Below are 21,978 nucleotides of genomic sequence, written 5' to 3' on the forward strand. Positions count from 1 at the left end.
CCTGGGAACAATAATATGAAGCACATATGTAAAAACTACTTTAAAATGAAAATAAACTGCCGAACACTCAATGATGCATCCAACTGCATCTCTGTAATTTCGCTCTCGCCCTGTCTTCTAAGGTTTTAAGAGTCTAGTTGGAAACACCTAGAGCCTCGGCAGTGTGATTCGTCTGAAACGCTCACCAGGAAATGCTACATCGGATGTAAGGGCTGCTGAACGAAGCGAGTATGTGTGTTTGAGTGCGGGATCAGCAGGCAGCTAGTCAATGAATGCTCTGCACAGAGATGATTTGTCTAGTTGTTCTCTTAAAGTGCTTCTTTTTTCTAATTCCATGTAGGTTTCATTTCAATAGATTTCTAAAAGTACTTGAAGGTAGAAAAATTTGGGGATTTTTCCGAAATTGTTAAAACTGTTCATTTCAGCGAGCGTATTATAAAATGTAAAATAATCGATTTATATTTCTAGCATTGTTCCGCACAGTTAAAATAAATAAGGTTGATGTTGACTTTCTGTTTCCTCAGGTGCTGAGAGTCAGTCTGATGTCAAAGTCTCTCAGAGCCCCAGCATGATGATACTGAGAGCAGGGCAGACTGCAGACATTAACTGCACCCAAAGTGCATCTAATTCTTACATGTACTGGTACCAGCAGAAGACCAACGGACCACTACAATTTCTTTTGTATACAGCAAATTCAGACAAAGCTACGGAGAAAGGTGACGGGATCCCCGATCGGTTTTCTGTCTCCAGAAAAAGTGTTGCGAAGACGGAACTGAAGATCACCCAAGTTCAGGCTGCAGACACAGCAGTGTATTACTGTGCTTCTTCACCACAGTACATGATCTCGTAGGTTCCCCTGTCTGAATACCCCACAGAGTGTGTGTCACCGTGAAACCATGTAGACCCACAGCACAAGCATAGTAAGACTAGTACAATCATCTGAAGAGAACATGACACAGTCCATCACTTACATAACCTTTGAATTAGGAAAGGGGGACATTGCAACATAGTCAAGTAATAAAATACAATTAATTAAAAACCTAAGGTGCACAAGTATCTTGGGCAGCGTAGCCTGGTGGTCTGCAGTGTCAGTGTTTATAAATAGTCCTCCAGTCATGAAAGCTGACAAAATTGATTAAAATACATGTTAATAAACAGTTAGTCCCTTTTTGTATTTTTTTTATAATGCAGCGGATTTGTTGCATGTTCATAATTTATAAGTGCAGTAACATCATGTTGATATTTGGGAGAATTAACTAGGAAGGTAAAAAAGAAGTCTTAAGAAACATAAGCGTTCAAAAGTCAATATTCAACGTCAACCCTGAAGTAAGCCGGAAGGGGTTGCCCACAGAAATTTAAATGTGGTTCTTTAGTGTCTGTGCTGATGTGTGAACATCCCTCCTTCTCAGATCCAAAACTGGCAGTTAACCTACCTACTGCTCACATATGTTGAGAATGGATCCCATACTCCTCCTGTTAGTAGCATTCTTCCTGCATGGTAAGAACCCAAAGATCTTAAAGTTAGGCAATGAAGTCATGGTTTTTTCTGCTTTAAATGACTGAAAGGAGCACAATTTACTTTGCAATGCTTCTAATAAACTGAAATGTATTAAAATCCAGCTGTATTCCCTCCACAGGGCTCCATGGCATGAAGGTCACTCAGACTCCACAGCAGCTTCTGAAAACAGCGGAAAGCCCTGTGGAGATTACCTGCACTCACAATGACATTAACTTGATATACATGAATTGGTACCGCCAGCTGTCAAGGAGAGGCGTTGAACTCATCGCCTACCTTACAACTAACAGCAATCCAAACTTTGAAAAGGATTTTGACCAGAGCAGATATGAAATAACATATACAAGCAAAAACAGTGTCTTCATGGGTTCATTCAAAATCAAGTCTGTAGAACTTGCAGACAGTGGAACTTTCTTCTGTGCTGCTACAACACTGTGACACAACATTGCCTTTCTATCAAGCAAAAACACTATCATGTGGGAGTGACTGCTCTACCACCTGCAGAGGGCAAACAACCTCTGTAAAAAAAATATATAAAAGCAAACATATGCAAATGATTTCCTAAAACAATATTTGAGCAGAAGTTACTGTTGTAAAGAAACAGAAACAAATGTATATTCTTCAACACAAAATAGCAGTATGTAAGAACGTAAAAATATAGATGATTCGGTTATAAGGAGCAAATAAAAATCAGTAAATGTACAATGTGTATTATTTTTTTAAAAATAATTTAAAATTTTGACAGACTACTACCTTTGGGTTTTTAAACAATCTAAAAGTGTCTGTTTGAGATGCTTCAACTCTACAACAGACTTACGTGAAGGTTTTCAACAAAGAGCCTGTAAATAAGATGGAAGAAGGAGAAATTAAATTGGACTCAAAAATATCTCTCTGTAAGAGGTTACCCTTCAGAAAAGTACTTGCGCTGGTATGGTTTCAGGAAGAAAATCTTGCTGTACGAAGAAGTCATTTTTTTTTTTTATTTTGAAATAATTGTATTCTGATAGGCACATACGTATTTATATCCACAGATCTGTCTCTGAGTTTTTGACAAACACAGAAGTAACATTCTCAAAAAACCCCGCTCTCAGCACCTTTTCAAAAATTGAACTGAATTGTCAGAACTCATTTGCTGCGGGATTCAAATCAGATCAGATCTCATGGAATTTCAAGCTCACATTTCTAAAAGATTATGTCTTACATTTCTGTTCTGGCCAAAAATTAAATTCATTTTTACCAGTTTGATTTTTATTTGTTAGAGGGGGTACAGTGGCACAGCGGGTGGCACAACCTTACACCTTGTGTTGTTGGGTTAGGCTCCGGTTTGCCGTGACCCTGCTTGGGATGAACGGCTTCAGCCAGTGTGTGTGTGTGTGTGTGTGTGTGTGTGTGTGTGTTTTCCTTTTCTTGAAAAATTCCACTGATGCAGGCAGAACAAAAATTGCATCACAGGCTGAATGGACAAAGGTGGGAGGGTTTAACCAACAGAGCACAATGTGCACATCCTGCACAAAGAAAATGAACCTCATTGTGTTCATAGGAGGCCTCATTTTACTTATCACAGGTAGATGCAATTAAAATCTTTGTTGAATGGAACATACAATATTGATATCAATATTTTCCTTTGACAATTGTCTGGTAGTATTTTTTTTTTTTTTTTTTTTTTTGTGAAAATGAGAATTTTCTTAAAAAGGATTAGGATGTGTTCACTTTTTTTATCCTGCAGGTGCTGAGAGTCAGTCTGGTGTCAAAGTTTCCCAGATCCCCCACAGAATGATGCTGAGAGCAGGGCAGACCGCAGACATTAACTGCACCCAAAGTACATCTAACGCTAACATGTACTGGTACCAGCAGAAGACCGGCGGACCACTACGGTTTTTGTTCTACACTGTGAATTCAGACGAAGCTACGGAGAAAGGTGACGGGATCCCCGATCGGTTTTCTGTCTCCAGGAAAAGTGTTGAGAAGACATCGCTGAAGATCACCCGAGTTCAGGCTGCAGATACAGCAGTGTATTACTGTGCTTCTTCACCACAGTTCATCATCTTGTAGGCTCCCCTGTCTGAATACCGCACACAGTGTGTGACTGATACCTCGCAGACGCACACAGCAAACTGATGTGACCGAGATCCAACTCGTTCAGGAGAAAAGAGCAGATACTTTCTGAAAAAAAATAAAAAAGATGCGTGATTACTTTTATCTTTCAACTATGAATGATGAATCTCTACTAGTGATTGGCCAGTGTGATTTATTTACCAATTTGTGTCTATGTCACTGGGTACATTTCCTACAAAAAAAAAAAATTGCACTGAAATATGTGTTTAAAATAGACTGCATAGATTCTGCACACAAAATTCAGCTTTGGAGAAAACGTTTTCAGAGAGGAATTGTAGAGAGCTCAGAATATTGTGGTCAATGAGCTCGGTTTCTACAATAGCGGAAATAATCACATATTCTTGGTCACGCTTTAAAACAGTCATAAAGCACATAACTAGCGGACTGATGACTACATAACCTTTATTCTTGTGAAAAAAAGGTGTCATTTTGTAAAAGCTCTTTTATGTTTTTACATTTAGCTGATGCTTTTCTCCAAAACAACTTACAATGTTGAAGTTATAATTATTTATCCAGCTAGGTCATTTTTACTAGAGTAATTCTAGGGTAAGTACCTTGCTCAAGGGTACTACAGCTGTAAGTGGAGATCAAACCTGCCACTTTTAGATCCAAGGGCAGCACCTCTAACCACTACACTACAAGCTGTTCTTGATTTATGAAGGTGTGAGCCACTACAGCAGGAAATCGAGTCTCTTCGTCACTAGAAAATTCCTGATCATTCTTTTCTTTTGATTGTGAGCTTGTGTTTCTTTAGCATGTAAAAAACTTTTTTGTGCGTAAAAATATATGTAGAGCTTCAGTACTATTATTGACCTTAGATGTCAAATAAGGACATATAGATCCTTTCCATTATATGCTGTAAAACAGAACTAAGCAGTTGACTGTCTACTAAACAGATGGAAACAATGGTGAGCTGCACTAGCAGTAAACCTGTTTTTTCTGGCTTGCGCAATATTTGTATTTTTAAAAAGTGGATTATAATCAGTCGTGATAAAAATGCTGTAGTTTTCCTTTCTGTTAAGCAAAAACATTATCATGTGGGATCTATTATACTGTATATCATGTACAGTTGATGTGTTCGTTGTTATTCTTCTACACGTCTGACAATGCACAAAAGCATGATCAAAAGGGAAGTTAGTCAAGCCAGAAATGAAACCATAAAGCTGCATACTTTTTGTGTTTGTCAAGGTGCTCTTTCAAAAGGCACCAGTCCTATGCAGTTGCTTCTCGGACCTCAGACTCAGAGAATGGATCATATTCTCTTCCTTGCAGTGCTGTCCAACTTGGCTTGTGAGTTCCTTCACTTACTTTTACTGCGCACCATATGAATATGAATTCATATGAATAAATCTATTTTCTACTTATTTTTAACAGTAAAGGAATTACACACTGCTAAAGGATGGGGTGGCACAGCACATAGTGCTGCTGTTTCACAGTGCCTGGGTGGTGCAAGAGGACAAGGGTTAGATCCCTGCTCAGTTTGTGTGGAGTTTGCATGTCCTCCCCATGTCTGCGTGGGTTTCCTCCGGGTACTCTGGTTTCCTCCCACAGTCCAAAGACATGCTGTTCAGGTTCCTCCCTAGTGTGTAATTGACAGAGAGAGTGTGTTCCACTGATGTACGGATGAGTGACCCATTGTGATTAGTGTATCTAGCAGCGTAAGTAACCTTGAGTAAATAAAGTGTGGGATGGTAACACTACATAGTGTTCGTTGGAAGTTGTGTTGAAGAAAAGCATTTGCTGAATGAAGTAATGTAATTCCCACTTTAGTGCTTGTTTCCACAGCGGCAGGAATGGAAAGGTTTCATGCTGGATTTTGGGGTGACATTTCTACAGATGTGCCGTGTCACAGCAACCTAAAGGTCTGTCAGTGGCTGTCACATGTGGCAGCTCTCTCAGGTACCTCTGTGGACCTGCAGTGTGACCAGAGTGCTTCCTACATCTACATGTACTGGTACCAACAGCAGTAGAGTCCAGGCCTACAGCTGGTCTACCTTTCCCCTTTCATGACCGATGGGGAGAGGGGAAGAAACATCAGTGGAGATTCACCATCAGCAGAGAGAGAACAGAGCACGTGACCCTGAACATTATTGACACCGAGACATCCGACACAAGTGTTTATTTCTGCACAGCTGGTCTCACATCTGGCAAATGTGTGCAGAACCCCCTTACTTATCATCAAAAAATTCCCACATTCAGCTGACTAAACCAAACAGTAATTATCCCACTGAAGCTCACATGTTGAAGAACTACAGGGGTAACTTATGCAGTGGAGATATGTGATTTGCTTTATATGATGGCGCCCTCTTGTAGCGAGCCCTTAGTATTAAATATTGACCCATTTTTTTATATAGCCATCTTTATTTCATTTTCTCCTATGTACTGTATGCGGTTTCGTGAATGTTAAACAAGACAGGTTTTCTTTAATAGTGTTTTTCCACCACTGGTTAATCAGACTGGTTGATATATATTAGAAGAAAACTTGTCTGTGCAACTTCAGATTTTTTTTTTTTGCAGGAGTTATTAATCTTGATTTACCTTACACCTTCTTTCAGAGTACATTTCAGTGTAAACCAAGATTAAGATGATTTAGCCATTTACACAGCAGAGTATTCTAACTGCATCAGTCCAGGGTGCCTACCTTATTTATGCGTCCTGTAGTAGGAAGAAGCCTCAAACAAGGAATCTTCAGATTTACAGGGAAAGAGGCTTAATCATTACGCCACCTGCTGCCCAACAGCGGTTGCGCTGCTTCTTGACTCCCTAGGAGATATGATCTCTTTCTCTAAGGTTATAAGAACAAAAAATGCCATTTTTTTAATGGTGGAACATAAACCGATGTGATTTTTTAAACAAGTGTTATTGTTATATATAATATATATTACAATACAGTATTCCTGAACAGTGCTTTCAAAACAGTCTTGTATTTGTTTGCTAATGTTGTCACATGATAATTCTAAATGTACACTGCTGTTATAAATATTCTTTAGCGGCAAAAGCAGTCATATTCTTTCATGATCTTTGCACCAAATAAAATTACTTTTTAATCACACTTAACCTGTACAAGACCTCGAAGTTAACTTAAAGGTATCGACCCCCCCCCCACGGATCTCTCGCGCTCACCCCCCACGCGGCTGCGGAGCGCGTGGAAGGCGTTGCCCACACGTGCGGACTATAAATATACACTCTTGTATTCGCCGGCTGTTCACGCGCGTGTTCCGCGGCGCGCGGTCGTGCCCTGCTGTTTTTGACTGACTGTTTAACGCTGTGGGGACAGGGGGGGGCACAGTGATACATCTCCGTAGAGACAATGTACAAAAACCTACGGGGCTCCGCGACGCCCGCCGTGCACGCGGATCGGCGAGGCAGCGCGGACACTGCGGAGGACGGGGGCGCGAGACGGGGGGCGGAGGCGCGCCGCTGCTTCGCGGGACCAGAAGCCGCTCTGTCCGGCCCAGAAGTGACCGGCCGCTCGGTGTCATTTCGCTCTGTGGACCACTGGCTCTGCAGTCGGGACGGACCCGGCGATCACGCCCCGTGTGTTAAATGGCCGTGTTTTAATTCCACATCATCTGTGAGTGTGACATTTGTCCGCATTTTAACGCGGTCGGGAAGTAGGATCGCAGCACGAAACGCAGCGGCGCTAATTCGTTTACAGCCGAGCGCTGTGCCAACTATGAAGCGTATTTCGGAAACGGCACGAAACTGACCGTCTTGGGTAAGAAATGTTAAAAAAGGTTCATTGAACTTTGCTTGAATTGTGACGCTGACGTGTGTTTTTCCTCATTTGCGGAAAAGTAACGGGAGTATTTTGTCCAGCTCCCGGGGTCTGTTTCTTTTTGGTTGGTGGTAAATGTGGCCCTGCGCTCCTCCACACCCTGCTGTGTTCGGCGACGGCAATAAAACTCGTTACCCTTTAGCCATGATGATCGTCATGAGCTCGAGTGTCCCACACCTCCATCCAAATTGTCCTTTTTATCTGGCTCATGCCTTAACCCACCACCGCTTGAACTGTTGACACTTATTAACACACCTATTGAGTATTGCAGGCATCTGCTGGATCATAATAATATTATTATTGAATGAGCGTCGCCGGAACAACCGTTCAGAAAGGAGGACCCGATGTAGTGTTATATTTATCTAACACTCTTCTACAAAGCGGGTTATAATTAATGTTAATCTGCCTACCATTTTTTATGGGGGGGGGGTAATTTTAGTGGAGCAATTGAGTACCTTTCGCAAGGGTAATACAGCCCGAGGTGAGATTCGTACCTACGACCTTTGGGGCCAAAAGCAGCGGCTCTAACCACTACACTACCAGATGTCCAGTAAAACTCAGTACAGTTATTTAAAAAAGGGGTGGGGGTTGCTTGTTGTTTCAGCGTCTCTAATTCCGATAAATAGGTCGTCACTGTTGTATAAATTAAGGGTAACAGTTTATAGTTTATTATAAGACATGGTAGCCTGGATTGATTCGGATGGGAAAACACGATGAATAGAAATAATGAGCGTGCATAATTTAATATTCCACTGAAAAGAGAGTTCTGGAGGGTAGGGGAAGAGGAGGGAGGAATTGGACGGAGCCCCTCGAACGGTGCTTCTTATGATCCTGCTTACTTTGGCGGAGGAACCAGACTCACCGTGTTGGGTAAGAGAGAACTTTCCGGACACGTACGAGTCCGAAAGCGGTAACAATGTAACGAACGCGGTGCCATGAAAGGCTTGTTTTTTGCGAACTCGCAAACAGTGTGAACAATCTCAGCCTGCGTACTTCGGCGGCGGGACGAAACTTACAGTTCTAGGTAATTCTCATAGAAACAAACAACATTCTTCTTCTAATGCTGTGAGCTGATGTTTAAAAAAAAAAAAAAAGAGACTTTGTTTGTCTCTGATCACGAGCGTTTGGATTTTACCCTAAGCATGATGAAGCTGTGAATGTTGAGCCTGCCTCTTTGGAGCAGGAACCAAACTCCGTGTTCTTAGTAAGAGGGCAAACAAAGCAGTTGGAGCTGTTTAATAGAAATATAGCAGATGTGCATGCCTGATATGATATGGTGTGTTTTTTTTTTTTTTTAATTTAAGGAGAAACATTGTGAAGTAATGCAAAAGTGATTAAAATGTAGCATCTGGAGAGGAGGAAACTAGGGAGAAATTTTTGGATGTCTGCTGTATAGAGAGCTAAATGTGAGGAAAATAAGAATATCTGAGGTAGTTTGGTACAGAAATAGTTAGAGCTGGTGCCTTTGGACCCAAAGGGTGCAGGTTCAAGTCTCACCTCTCCCCTTGACCAAGGTATTTACCCTAAATTGCTCCAGTGAAATTACCCAGCTGTACAAATGAGTAAATAACTGTGTAAGGTGCTTTGGAGAAAAGCATCATGTGAAAGAATAGAATATCTTAGTAATGCTGAACTGTTAATCGTGAATGTGTGGGTGAAAGCAATTTGCTTCAAGTCTCCACTAATGTGTAAAACAGGGAGCAATACTTTGGGAAAGAAACATTCTTAACAGTCCTGGGTAAGAAATTGCAGTAAACAGATGAAAAATGCAATGATGTAAATCCAGATTGGTTACTCACAGTGAATGTCATGAGCCAGACATTAATTTAAACAATATTTACAATGGGGGGGAAATGTATGGTTACAGTGGATGTGGAATTTCTGAAAAATAATGTCGGTATGCTTTGTTTTTGACTGGAAGTCTGGTTCTGGTTTCCACCGAAGTAAAGATATTCATCTAAAGAAAGTTTGCCAGGTTCTTTCATTGCCGCTCAAAACTGTGCAGTTCAGATGTGCTTTATTTTGGCAACGGAACTAAAGTTACAGTATTAGGTGGGTCCTTTAAAAAAATTCACAAGTCCAGTGTTCTTCTCAGTTTTCGTGAAGGAAATGTGTACATTTTCTCATCATTCCTTGCTAATAATTTAAAGACACTTTTTCTGTGTGGTTTGCCTGGCAGAGCGCAACATTTCGTACCCAGAAGTGCAAATCCTGCCACCATCCAGTCAGGAAATCGAGGACAAGAAGCGCGTCACACTGGTTTGTGTGGCAACTGGTTTCTACCCTGACCATATCACTATTACGTGGTACCTCAATGACCGGCGGGATGAGAGGTCCGTACAAGATGAGACAGCCGTGCAGGCGCCGGACAAGACGTACAGCATCACGAGCCGCCTCCGGATCTCGGTGAAGGAATGGCAGAGGAGCAGGAACAAATTCAAATGCCACGTGGAGTTTTATGCTGAGAACGGCACCAAGTCCTTTACAAAAGAAATCCAAGGAAAAAGTGAGTGCGCAACATATAGTAACAATCAGACAGCACATTTGAGCTGTATCCAAGTGCTTGTTGTTTATCCTTGTAGTATAAGTTTGGTGCATTTATTAGTGAGAATGACTCTATACAACTGAATAGACGGCCTTCGTAACAGTCATTTCAATGTATTGTTTCTAAATCTTCTGGAATTCATTTCCTTTCGCTAACTCTGTATTGTGAATTCCTAATGTTGACTTTTTTTTTTTATTTTTAATTTCAGAATGTGGATTTACTGCAGGTGAGATCACCAGTACTGCATGATTGCCATTACTGCGAAAACAATAGTTCTGTTACATGGTACTGCTGTTGGAATCTCAGCAAGTATTACATGCTTTTCATTTTAATATTTTACTTTTTTTCCATGGGGAAAAAACTGTTATGTCAAGGAGTATATTGAATAATTCTGTCAGATGAATAGTTGCAAAGGAAAATGCATTTATATAATGACTGTATTTTGGTGAAACTGAGTGGTGCACTAATCCTGTTCATTATGCATGTTTTTAAAATTGGCTGTTCCAGATAAATTAATGAGCACAGGAAACCTCGCTGTGTTTTCATACTTGCTGTTCCTGGGGAAGAGTGCCCTGTTTGCCCTGTTTGTCATCGTCTTTATAATTAAATTGAAGGTGAGAGATGAAGCAAGTCATAATGAACATTCTTACGTGTAGCTGAAGGTTAAAAGCTGCGTGTTAATATTTCAATGTTTGTTACCCCACAGGACTCCACAACCAGGAAATTCACAGACTAAGACCAACTGAGACGAAATGATCAAGCAGCTTCAGTTTAAGACATTTTAATTTTGACATTGGACAAGGTGCTGCCCACGTCACATATGTGAAAATTCTTTTTCAGCAGACTTCTCTTTGAAACATTCAAAAATGGTTTTCTTTAATATCTTGCTTGTGTATTAGATGTTGCTTTAGGCTGCATGTTAGTTCTCCTATGTAAATAGAAATAAGATCCAGGTGAGCGTAAATGTTCCACATATTTGTGAATCATGAATTACTGAAGATGAATGGTACAAAAATAGGTAAAATGCAAAAAACATCTTTAACGAATGCTATTCAACCAATATATTGGAACCCAACATTTCTGAAACTTTGTATTAACCTTAGAAAAAAACAAAACGCAAGCAGTTTTAACTCATTTCATATAGTAATAACTGTGTAAATGAATTTGGAAAATTCAGTGTTTAAGATTTTACTGTTAACCAATAGTTAGTTTTATTCTTAAAAATAACAGTAATACTAATTTGACTTGCAAAATAAAGAACTTGTAATCATCAATTGTCTTTTTTTTTTTTCTTTAATGCCAAAGTATGACCTAAGATTGAATGCACAATATTCATTTCTAAAGGGCAATAAATTTACTTAATTACAATCAGTCAAGTTGAAATGTGCATGTCTTAGAGATACACTCATGCTGTGTGTTTGTTATTAACATTAGTTTATGGTGAGGTATACAGGGGGTGATCGTACACCCCGTGTTCCAGTTATTGCTCTGTACCGGGTATCGCTTGAAAAGTTGACACATAATATAAGCATTTTTCCATGCTGTTCAAGGTAAATGCAGTATTATTGATGACCACACCAGACAATACAAATATATAAATAAATACAGCGTAAGGACAAAAAGTTAGTAGAAGTGATCATGTAGCACAAAAGAAGTTCTGAAAATTGACCATATCCTACAAAATTCATTAATATTGTGACACAGGTGAATTGTAACCTTCCGCCAAAAACAGAAATTAGATTATAGTCACAGAAGCACTAGGAAAAATATACTTTGCTGAATGAACACAATTTCATTAACCCTTTATCCTATCTCGCTCTCGGAAAAGTTGGATCGCAGTACAACTGAGATACTGTTGTAAATTCCCTTTGAAGGAATATTGCTGTAAAGGAGCTTGAAATTTTGTTTTCGGAACACTAAGAGAAGAGTACGCTTGGAAAACCTGAGTTCATGTAGAAAGCCAGTCATGACCAGATAATGTCCTTCTTCCAGGTTTCCCTGTACTGTATATAATGTTCAGATCATGCTACTGGAACTAACCGTAACCTCATCTCTTTTCTTGGGCCACAATAAATAGTGTTCTAATCATAAATACAGAAATCACTATTACATACAGTGCTTTCCTTTTCCTTGAAAGGAAACCCTATAGGGATGGTCATTATTCCTATATAAAATATTAAAATAAACTTATAAAGGTAATTATGATTTACACACCTGATTCCACTTATCTACTTGGGGTTCACTTATTTTTACACCTGCACTACTTCTGTTTTTCTACTACACACATGATTTTCTCTACAGCAACATATGGAATTGGTCATTGCACACCCATTGTGTCACATGAGAAAGTCTGACTCTGATTAAATAAACATTTCGTGGTAAAGCTGAGGGAAGCAAGGGGTTCATATACTTTCGAGCAGCACCGTAAGCTGTAGTTGTTTGTATGGTGGTTAAAGCTTATCATCAACTGATGTGTAAGAAGATATAACATTTCCACCACCCTTTTGACACACATTGATGGAGCCCATGTGCGTTAAGTGTGGAGGGGAGCTCTCAGTTATAAGCAACAGCAGAACCACAATGGCAATCTGTCAGAACTCCTCAAACAGCTCCTAACATCTCCCAAATACTGAGGTGTTGAGCGCAACAAAATTTTCGGCTTGAAGACTGAACGTCATTGAATTTCTGAAAAGAATGTAAAGCTCTTAACAGCCTTAGGTAGCAGGAAATTAATCCAAATTGTGATGTAAAATGAACGATTACAGAGGAATTTCACGTATTTCCCAGCGGCCCCTTGATGCGACAACTGCGCGAAATTTGTTGAGTTTTCTTAGGAACAAAATTAATGTGGGTAGTCTGTCTTCTGCAGTCACTGGGCATATTTAGTCTCAGAGGTAAAATAAATGAATAAAAGAGCACCTTAGCAAAAGCAACACTGGTGTTTGTCTTTGCTAATGACTGAAATGAAGAAAAAAATGTTCCAACATGTGGGCGCCTGCAAGAAGCCTTTCTCTTGCAGAGCACAGAAAATAGAACACGTTTCCTGGCGGGGTACAGGAAACAGGTTCCGTATGAGCTTTGAAAACAATGCGTTACAGATAACTGCCTATCGAGTTTATCCTTTTATTTTTGCTTATTTAATTCAACTATACATCACACTTTACGTTATAAAACACTGTATTAGTGCATCACTTTGCACTCATTATAAGCCTGTAGGAAGACACTGTTTCGTCTTTACTGTTGCAACTGTTGTAAACAAAAATAATTTTTTAGGACAGAATTATTATAAACCATTGTTAGAAATATATTGGAAGCTGGGTGTTACATTATAAAAGACCACATTAATACTGATGTATTTCACCATTTAAGAGGAAGAGCACAATTTGGAGAATTATTGCTCCCTCACAAATTGATGGTCCTAATGCATTGTTTTAAATAAGTGATTTTTTTTTTTTGCAGAAATAACCAAGCTGTCTTGCAGAATGCTGCAGACTCTAACTGAAAGTCAAGTGTGTGCACAGTGTAGGATGTGGTCTGGTGGAACGGTTATGAGAGTGGGTGGCAGGATATAGGCCACGAAGCGATGCCGGTGGATCGTTGTACCAGAAGAAGGGGGGAGAGCTGTTGAGGAGAGACGTGCAGCGCGGGGCTCCTGCTTCACACCTGTGACCTGCTCTCCGCAGAGCGAGGAGCGCAGCTGCCGGTGCCGATGTTGCCTGTGCCATTTAATTTCCGGCTGCATAGATAGTCTGCACTAAATCTCCTGCGGCGACAGTTTGGTTAACGTGCAGCATGTGCACTCTACGCACTCTCTTTTCCAAGAAACAAACAGGCTCTTTTAGTCCTTCCCACACACACAAAAGCATAATATGATTTTAATCGTGCTAATAGGTTTCCAGTCAAGGCTGTTGAGCGTTTCAGATTTTGTGCATGGATCCTTGCGCAGAAACAAACAGCACTGTGATAAGCAGAAAGGTTTGTGTTCTGGCAGAATTTCCCTTTTCCACAGGGGGGAGTGTGAGATCATTCCTGAGGACACACACACACACGAACAGCAGGTCCAGTCTGCCAGCGGGGTCCTCACGTACCACTACATTTTGGGTTTGCTGTTTCTTTTCATTGTGTAGATCATCCTGGCTCGAGAACTAGGGGTTTGCATAATGTATGGGTGGCACGGTGGCACAGCGAGTACCGCTGCTGTCTCACGGCACCTGGGTGGTGTGAGAGGGCATGGGCTCCATCCCCGTCCAGTCTGTGTGTGTTTCCTCCCTGAGGTCCCACAAATCACCAGATGGCCTGAGATCCCCTCAGCCTGCCACATGATACTGCTATTGCTTAAAGCAGAATAATTTCTCTATGGAGAAACATTAATATTAAAAAAAAAAACTGTTTGGACCTTTTTGAAAAAACAAGTTTGATAGTCTTTTACCTATGAGTCTTTCTAGCAATCACAGAGATGTCACTAAATTTGTTCATTCATTTCACAGTGTAACAGAAATTTCATGTTGACTTTTTTCCCATTTTCCATTCAATTTTGTTACATTAACCATACTTCTGCCATTAGTTCGTACTATATCTCAGTTTTTAGAAAAATATTCCAAATTGTTGAAATTAGCAAATTTTGGCATTGGCTTCCAAGCACTGAATATCTCACACACACACACTGACTGAAGCTGCTTGTCCCAAGTGGGGTCGCAGTGAGCCAGAGCCTAACCCGGCAACATAGGGCACAAGGTTGGAGAGGGAGGGGACGCACCCAGGACGGGACGCCAGTCCGTCGCAAGGCACCCCAAGAGGGACTCGAACCCCAGACCCACCAGAGAGCAGGACCGAGCCACGCCCGCTGCAATACCGCGCTCCCAGTACCAAATACTCCAGTACTTTTTACAATCTGATGCTTTCTGGAATGTTTTGGTACTTTGTAGAGCTTGCGAATACAGGGTAACTGGCAGTGTAGTGATTAGAACTGCTGCCTCTCAATCTAAAAGTTGTAGGTTTAAGCCTCCCCTCCAGCTGCAGTACCCTTGAGCAAGGTACTTACCCTAAACTGAACCAGCAAAAAAAATACCCACCAATACAAATGGGTAAACAATTGTTAGTCACTTAAGTGTCAGCAAAATAACCACGTGGAACTTGCCTCAAAGGCCACGTATGCTCTCGGAGGTGTATTTATCTCGGAGCCGCACGCCAACCCCTGGCGGCCTCAGGAAACTCACTTTCCCGCAAAGGTTTTTGTACAGCGGCGCCTCATACATCGAACACGGTGCCAATACTGCTTGCACAGAAATACACAGCAGTATCATCGGCTTTCAGACCCTTTGCTCTCAGGTAGAAAAATTGCTTTCCATCTCTGCGAGCTGAAAGGCGTTCATCTGCCACACGTTTTTCCGTATCCACGAATTCGGAACGGGAAAAGAACAGCAGGCCGAGCGAGGCTCTGTCGGCCGACCGCCGGTACCAGTACATCCAGTCGTCTGAGCCATCCTGCTTGCACGTCAGCTCGCTTTCACCTCCATCTTTGGCCGTAACAAAAGGCTTCTGCCTCAACACTGCGGCATTTATAATAAGTCCTTGGAAGACAAAAAAGCAAAAACAAATGTTTAGGTTGAGTATTTAGCAAGGTTATTTCTGAATCATATACATAGTACGTTCGACATTATCTGTACCAAAAAAACGGCAGCAGAAAACACGGTAAGACAAGAGGAGACATGGTGACGGAGCTGTCGCTTGAGCTGTGCGAGGACCTAGGTACAGATAGCTTTTTCACAAACAGGATGTCATGACACACGCAAACACACGTTGTAAACTTCCACTCAGGCGTCTGACTATACAGTACACCCCCGTCGGTTACAGCAGTACTCACTCGCCGCTGAAATGGAATTACTAATTACTTACTATTACTTTTCTTCCACTTCACTGCCACTTTCATCAATTCAGAAGCAGGTCAGCTGGTAGTGCAGTGGTTAGAGCAACTGCCTTGAGCTATAAAGGTCACAGGTTTGATTCCCCCCATTTGGATGTAATGCCCTTGAGCAAGGTCTTTACCCTCAACTACTCCAGGAAAAATTACCCAGCTGTATAAATGATTGTAACACTAAGTCACTTCAGAAAAAAGCATCAGCTGAATGTAAGTTTAGTTGATATGTATCTCAGTGATCCTCATAGTGGGCTTTAGGTTGACTGAAAGAGGCTAATTATAAACCATTAAGCTCATGAGATGCAAATGTTTCCACTCAGCAGCAGAGAGTTTGGTTCTCTTAGCACAAAGCAAGTCTGGTAACCATGGGCTGAAGGTGGGATATGCTGCTCTGGAAGTTAGAGGACAAAGTCAAGAGAGAAGGATAGGACTCCAAGGTGGACATTAGTGGCAGCATCTGTGAATAGGAGGCAGGTTAGGATGGAAGGGAAGAGGGTGGGGGCATTTTAAGATAAATTCAATCATAATGGAGCATTTAAAAAAATCAACCTGGACAGTAAAAGAGCCAATATTTTGTCATACTTAGTGACTAATACAATCGGCCTTGAAAAACACAGCTGGAACCGTAGGTGTAAAAACAGCGTCTCTGGTTTTAGACTTAAAATGAGCACATTACGGTACTGCATTCAAACACCTGTCACTAGAAAACTTGACCATTAGCATTTTCTTGTATTACACATCGTCATCTGGTGGGCGGAGGTTTCCTAGATGGCGAGGAGCTTGACACACAGCTCCTCATTGCCTGCATCTGTGTAACATATTAATGACGACCAGCAGCAAGGACTGATTAAACTGGTCTGAGACTGGGGCAGGAACTTTAAGGGCCTCCCTCAGACTGACCAGGGTGTTACGCTGGCCATTTCTCCCAACGGTGTCCGAGTTTTTGTTTGTTTCACGTTGTGATTTAAAGGCACCACATACCCTGTAGATCTGGTTAAATTGCATTAATAAAGCCTTTGTCCTCGAGACTTACTGTCCTCATGTGGTCAACTCTGCCCCACACTAGGCCATAATATAGACTATATATTTACAAATGAACTCATTTGGCAGACACTTTTCTCTAAAGCAACATACTGCAATATAGATTTAGCTCACACTTCTCTCCAAAGCAACTTAGTGTCAATCTACCTGCATTTATTTACCCATTTATACAGCCAGGTAATTCTTATTAGAGCAACTTACTGTAAATACCTCACTCAAAGGTACTACAGCTGCAATTTGAACCTGTAACCTATGGGTGCAAAGATAACAGCGCTAACCACTATGCTACCAGCTGCCCTATTAAACATGTGGAAGAAAACAAAGCACTTCACCTACACACACAGACACACCATTATGAAAGCACAGCTTGATGGTACACATACTAAGTTGTGTGCAGAAGTGAAATTCCAATAAATATGTAGATAGTCACAGCAGATGATGGTGTTGACCAATTTATTGCTATGGTATAATATAAAAAGTGTCACAATACAAAGTCTTATGACACAATTTGTGTTTCCAGTATTTCACTATAGGCCATCAATCTAATGTAACTGCAATGTTTAATACAATACAAAACTAATGCTGGCCTAGGTCTAAAACAGTAACCCATTTTTACACGATTAAATTCTCACAAAATTCTGCTCTCCCATTTACACAGATTTTAAATTTGTTCACAATTGTCAACGTCATTAAATTAAAAAAAAAAAAACCACTAATAGGACAAAACAAAAGCACATGCCGACAATCGAGCTATGTCTGGCAAACGGACTGCACAGACGTTACTGATATATTTGTTGGACAAGTAAAGCCGTTAAATCTGGTCTATGTTGGGATACATTTTTAATTTTTATTGGACTTTTATTAGTATAAAAATACAAAAACCTTTCAAAAGTCAATCTTGAAGCCAACAGATCAAAAATTCATCTATATACCTGAGGTTAACATCCTGTCAGTAATATCAATAATGTAGCCGCTCAATAAGTCCACTACAGTCGTTGGGGTTGGCAGAGAAGCCCATCACAGTACAAGACAATCCACAGTATGTTGTTTCATCATTTCTTGATATAGTTCATCTGCAACAGGTGATAAATAACAGCTTGACTCATCTCCGACACCTCTGACTTGTTCTGGATGAGTTCTTCGGCACGTCGTGTGGCAAAGGGTTGTGAATGGGCTTCCACGGGATGGGATTGCAGTAGCTTGGGGCTGGATATGCATTGTCATAGAAACCTGTGGGCACACCAGGGTAAAGTCTGTAAACGTATTATACGCTTCATAAGAAAGCCGGTAAGACCAGTTCCCCCCGTTAATTCAAAGAGGTTGCTGTTTTACTGAGAAATTGTCTTGGAACTGTTTGGGCGGCAATCCCTATCCAGCATGACCAATCTACCAATATAATTGCATTTTTCATCTTTTGCAGGGAACATTAGAAGCAGACTTTATTGTGGAAGTGAGTCTGATCACAATGTTTGAGCAATAATCTTTTTTGACAGTTTACTGCCAAGTGGTAGAGTCCCAGGTGCAAGATACTGCTAGTAACTATAGCAATTGACACGGAGCTTCTGAATTACTGAAATACGCCCGATGTGAGCTACTGCAAGTTCACGACGTAAAGACTACCTTCAATAGCTTTTAATCGAAGCTATTCCTTATTTTTATCAATGGGAAAATAACCTCACTTCTAGATTAAGAACAGATCAGTAACAGTTGTGACAATGTAGGTATGCAAGAAATGCAGGTTACTGGGAAAGCAGAGTAGGGGAAATGCTCATCCATTGGCTCGGAGGCACTGGGGCAGTACTGCTCAGTTTACCCCCTTTGTGGAAATATTACGCTTAGTACCTCGGTATTTTTTGTATCACAGTTTGAATGTACTCACAGCCTATGGCTGCTTTCCACCTATTAAGCATAAATTGGGATACTTTAACAGCTTGTCACTTTCTATGGATTCCAGTGGTTATGTGGGCGTTCACTGTGTTCTACTTAACTAGTAAACAACAGAGATTGCCCTCTCAGTATCATTTGGTTTTTAAAAGCATACAGTTAATAAATAAAAGATACTGTAAGGTACCCTGCCATCATAAAGCAAGGCAAACATGCCCAGGAGATCTGTACCTGCCATCTTTCTTCTTGAACTGGAAGTGTTGGCTGCAGGTCGAGGTTTATGTTTCACACTCATTAACCATTTCTTGAACTCTTCTTCTGACCTTTGTTTCCGCTCTCTGGCTTCCAAGTCTCTTCTAACTGTTTCTTCCTGTAAGACACACAGTGTAAGAAATGCATTTGAACTCGGACCAGATCAGAAGAACAGCGTTGAAGCAGACATTTGTCTCACCACAAAGAAGAAAAATTACAAGCGGTATTTTACTGATAAAGGAACGGCAATGCCCCATATATTCACATTTATCTGACTACTTGCAATTATTGACAAATTTATACAGTTGGGTAATTTTACTGGAGCAATCTGACATAAGAACTTTGCTCAGGGGTACTACAGCTGGAAGTGAGACTCGAACCTGCAACCTTCAGGTCCAAAGGCAACAGCTCTATCCACTGTAGTACCAACTGTTCCCAGCAGCTTCACCCTATGTCACAGCACAAAGCTGTGTACTACAGAACACCGAATAGAAAAGAAAAGCATACACAGACAACAAAACGATACCTTTTCTTTCTGCTTCTTCTCCATTGCTTCTTGGTTCTTCTTTTGAAGCCACTCCATATATCTTTTCTGTGCCTTTTCTTCAGTTTCTCTCTTCTTTTGCTCTTTATAGTGCTTTTCCTCCAGTGCTTTGTTCATCCTCAGTTGTTTTTCCACCTTTTCCTTGAAAAAAATGAAGAACAATACTATATATCAGACCATAACATGGTTTATATGTCCTACTGAACAGCTGCAAATACTTCTGGTATCCTGATTATACGTAATTATGTGTGATTCAAGAACTTGAATTGGTTAGAGCTGCTGCCTTTGGAACCAATCCTACCTCCATCTGTAGTACCCTAGAGCAAGGTACTTACCATAAATTGCTCCAGTGAAATTACCCCGCTTTATAAATGGGTAAATATCTGTAAGCATCTTAAAATTGTAAGTCACTTTGGAGAAAAGCACCACATAAATTAATAAATGTAAATGTACAAACAGCCTAGAAGCAGAGTGCTTAACACTACAACACAACAATGCCGCTGAAGAATTGTCTTATAATTACAGTAAAATGTTTTAAACAACCAACATGACATCATCAGGCATACTTATATTTAGCTAAATTCATCTAAATAGCGTACGGGGCACGTAAAAATGTGGCTGCATGATGCGTTAGGACTGAATCAAAGCATAAATTATTCTCAGTCAGTTAAAATTTGTTTATATAAACTCACATTAACCCTTCAGTCTGAATTAGCAAGGGTTAGAGTCTGTATAATCCTCATTAATTCTGAGGCATCCCTTTTTAAAATATATTATTCAATATATTATTGATTCCACTCCAGCTGCTACTGGCAACACTTGAAAATGAAAATGTAAGGCTGTCAATTCATGTTCCTGCTATAGCCCTTTGTGTAATTTACCCTGTAGAAAGGCTGCTCTGGATAAATGTGTAGGCTAAATACATATGGAAATTTTTCTGGTTTTTGCAAAACTCACCTGGTCTCTCTTCATTTGAAGCCACTCAGTTATTTTCTTCTCCACTGTTATCTTTCTCCGCTCTTGTTCCTTCTCCTGCTGCATCTTAGCTTCTTTCAGGGAAGCCTCCTGAAACAGTCAAGAGTCACATTCTTGCCTGGCCACTCACACTTGTACAGAGAGCTGTGCAACATTACTACTGCTCTGTCTAGTCCACAGTACTCCTCTGACATCTCAACCGCAGCCCTGGCTTCGGCATAGGAGGCTGACAATTTCAATGGTTACCAAAAAAAAGCAGAACGTGTATGGATGAGTGACTCATTGCAAGTAGTGTATCTAGCGGTGGAAGTCACCTTGGTGAATAAGGTACGTGGACTGATAACACTACATAGAGTTTACTGGAAATCGCTTTGGAGAAAAGTATCTGCTAAATAAATGTAAAATGAACAAGAACCAAATTCCATTTTTGTCAAATTATACTACAGGTTCTGTTTTTTTCCATCTTTTGAATGATTGCACTAAAAACTGCATTTTTAATGTTGAGTAAAATGAGGACAAATGGACAAAAACATACCTGATTCAATGTTCATATGTTTCATAAAATTACAGAAAAAAACTTCTGTTCTTGAATGTGAAAAATAATTAATATTTACTAGTATGGCAAATGAAACATTTAATTTTTACCAACATTTGGTTTCAATTAGAACAAGTAAAACTACATCAAGCCAGACTTGTACTCTGGAAAAACACTGTAGGGTATTTTGTGTCCAAGAGTTTAGCCTTGTTACGCTAACAAAACAATCTTCAGTGAAGGCCACAGGTCTTAAATATATTAATATTCTTGCCTTTATTTTAAAAGTTATGGATGCATGACATGATATCCATACATTTGGAGCTTGACATGATACAGAAAGGCCAACAGTTTGCAAGTCTGGAAGTTTGCACTGCACTGTTCTACTAAATATTCTTCTGGAACCTGTACATTCTGGTTGAAAAACTGGAATTATTTAAAAGAAGGAAAAAAAAAAACCACTTGAGTTAACATGAGAATAGTTGAACTACCACTTTCTGTACCTCTCTGACTTTTTGCTCCATTCTGAGTCGATCTTGCCTGGCTTTGGAAATGACCCACTCTTCCCAAGGGCTGAGATTCGATCCTGGAGAGGATGAATTCTTCATTTCAGCTTCTCCTGGCATTGTCATTTCCTTTGCGCTCAAAACACAATAGGATAAATCAGCACAGATTATATATATGGTTACGTTACAAATGATATATATATGTAACAGATGTGTATATAATCTAACATATATATAACAATTTGCCTAGTATTCCAAGTTGACTTGTTGTCCATGCATATACAGTACTGTGCAAAAGTTTTAGGCACTTGATGGGGGGGGGGGGGGGCTGTGAAGTGAGAATGCTTCCAAAAAATAATACTCTTAATTAATA

At 40.4% G+C, this 21,978-nt stretch overlaps 1 protein-coding gene and 1 gene segment (V, D, J or C); one reads left to right on the forward strand and one right to left on the reverse strand.

The window, feature by feature from the left end:
* Positions 1-8,149: 8,149 nt before the first annotated feature.
* On the forward strand, positions 8,150-11,094 carry LOC108940904 (T cell receptor beta constant 2-like; the record flags this gene model as incomplete). The annotated part of the segment is given in 5 exon segments: positions 8,150-8,279; positions 9,589-9,915; positions 10,163-10,180; positions 10,462-10,568; positions 10,661-11,094. Coding segments are annotated over 5 exon segments (612 nt in total), but the record flags the coding sequence as incomplete, so codon positions are not given.
* Positions 11,095-17,606: 6,512 nt separating this feature from the next.
* LOC108941026 (coiled-coil domain-containing protein 34-like) lies at positions 17,607-21,798 on the reverse strand. The gene is made up of 5 exons (XM_029256455.1): positions 21,603-21,798; positions 20,550-20,657; positions 19,575-19,733; positions 19,028-19,166; positions 17,607-18,142 (listed from the first exon to the last, which is right to left on the reverse strand). The coding sequence occupies exons 1-5, from the start codon at positions 21,729-21,731 to the stop codon at positions 18,015-18,017; spliced, it is 663 nt and encodes a 220-aa protein (XP_029112288.1). The 5' UTR covers positions 21,732-21,798; the 3' UTR covers positions 17,607-18,014.
* Positions 21,799-21,978: the final 180 nt, after the last annotated feature.

This window comes from Scleropages formosus, chromosome 11, assembly GCF_900964775.1.
Source record: "Scleropages formosus chromosome 11, fSclFor1.1, whole genome shotgun sequence".
Taxonomy (NCBI): Eukaryota; Metazoa; Chordata; class Actinopteri; order Osteoglossiformes; family Osteoglossidae; genus Scleropages; species Scleropages formosus.

Bases quoted from the DNA above. Each gene is read 5' to 3' on its own strand.
- LOC108941026 (XM_029256455.1), bottom strand. From the start codon at position 21,731: ATGACAATGCCAGGAGAAGCTGAAATGAAGAATTCATCCTCTCCAGGA. The intron at 19,734-20,549 runs GTGAGTTTTGCA...ATTTTTTTCAAG, and splicing joins TTCAAATGAAGAGAGACCAG to GAAAAGGTGGAAAAACAACT. The intron at 19,167-19,574 runs GTATCGTTTTGT...TGTGTCTTACAG, and splicing joins AGAAGAAGCAGAAAGAAAAG to GAAGAAACAGTTAGAAGAGA.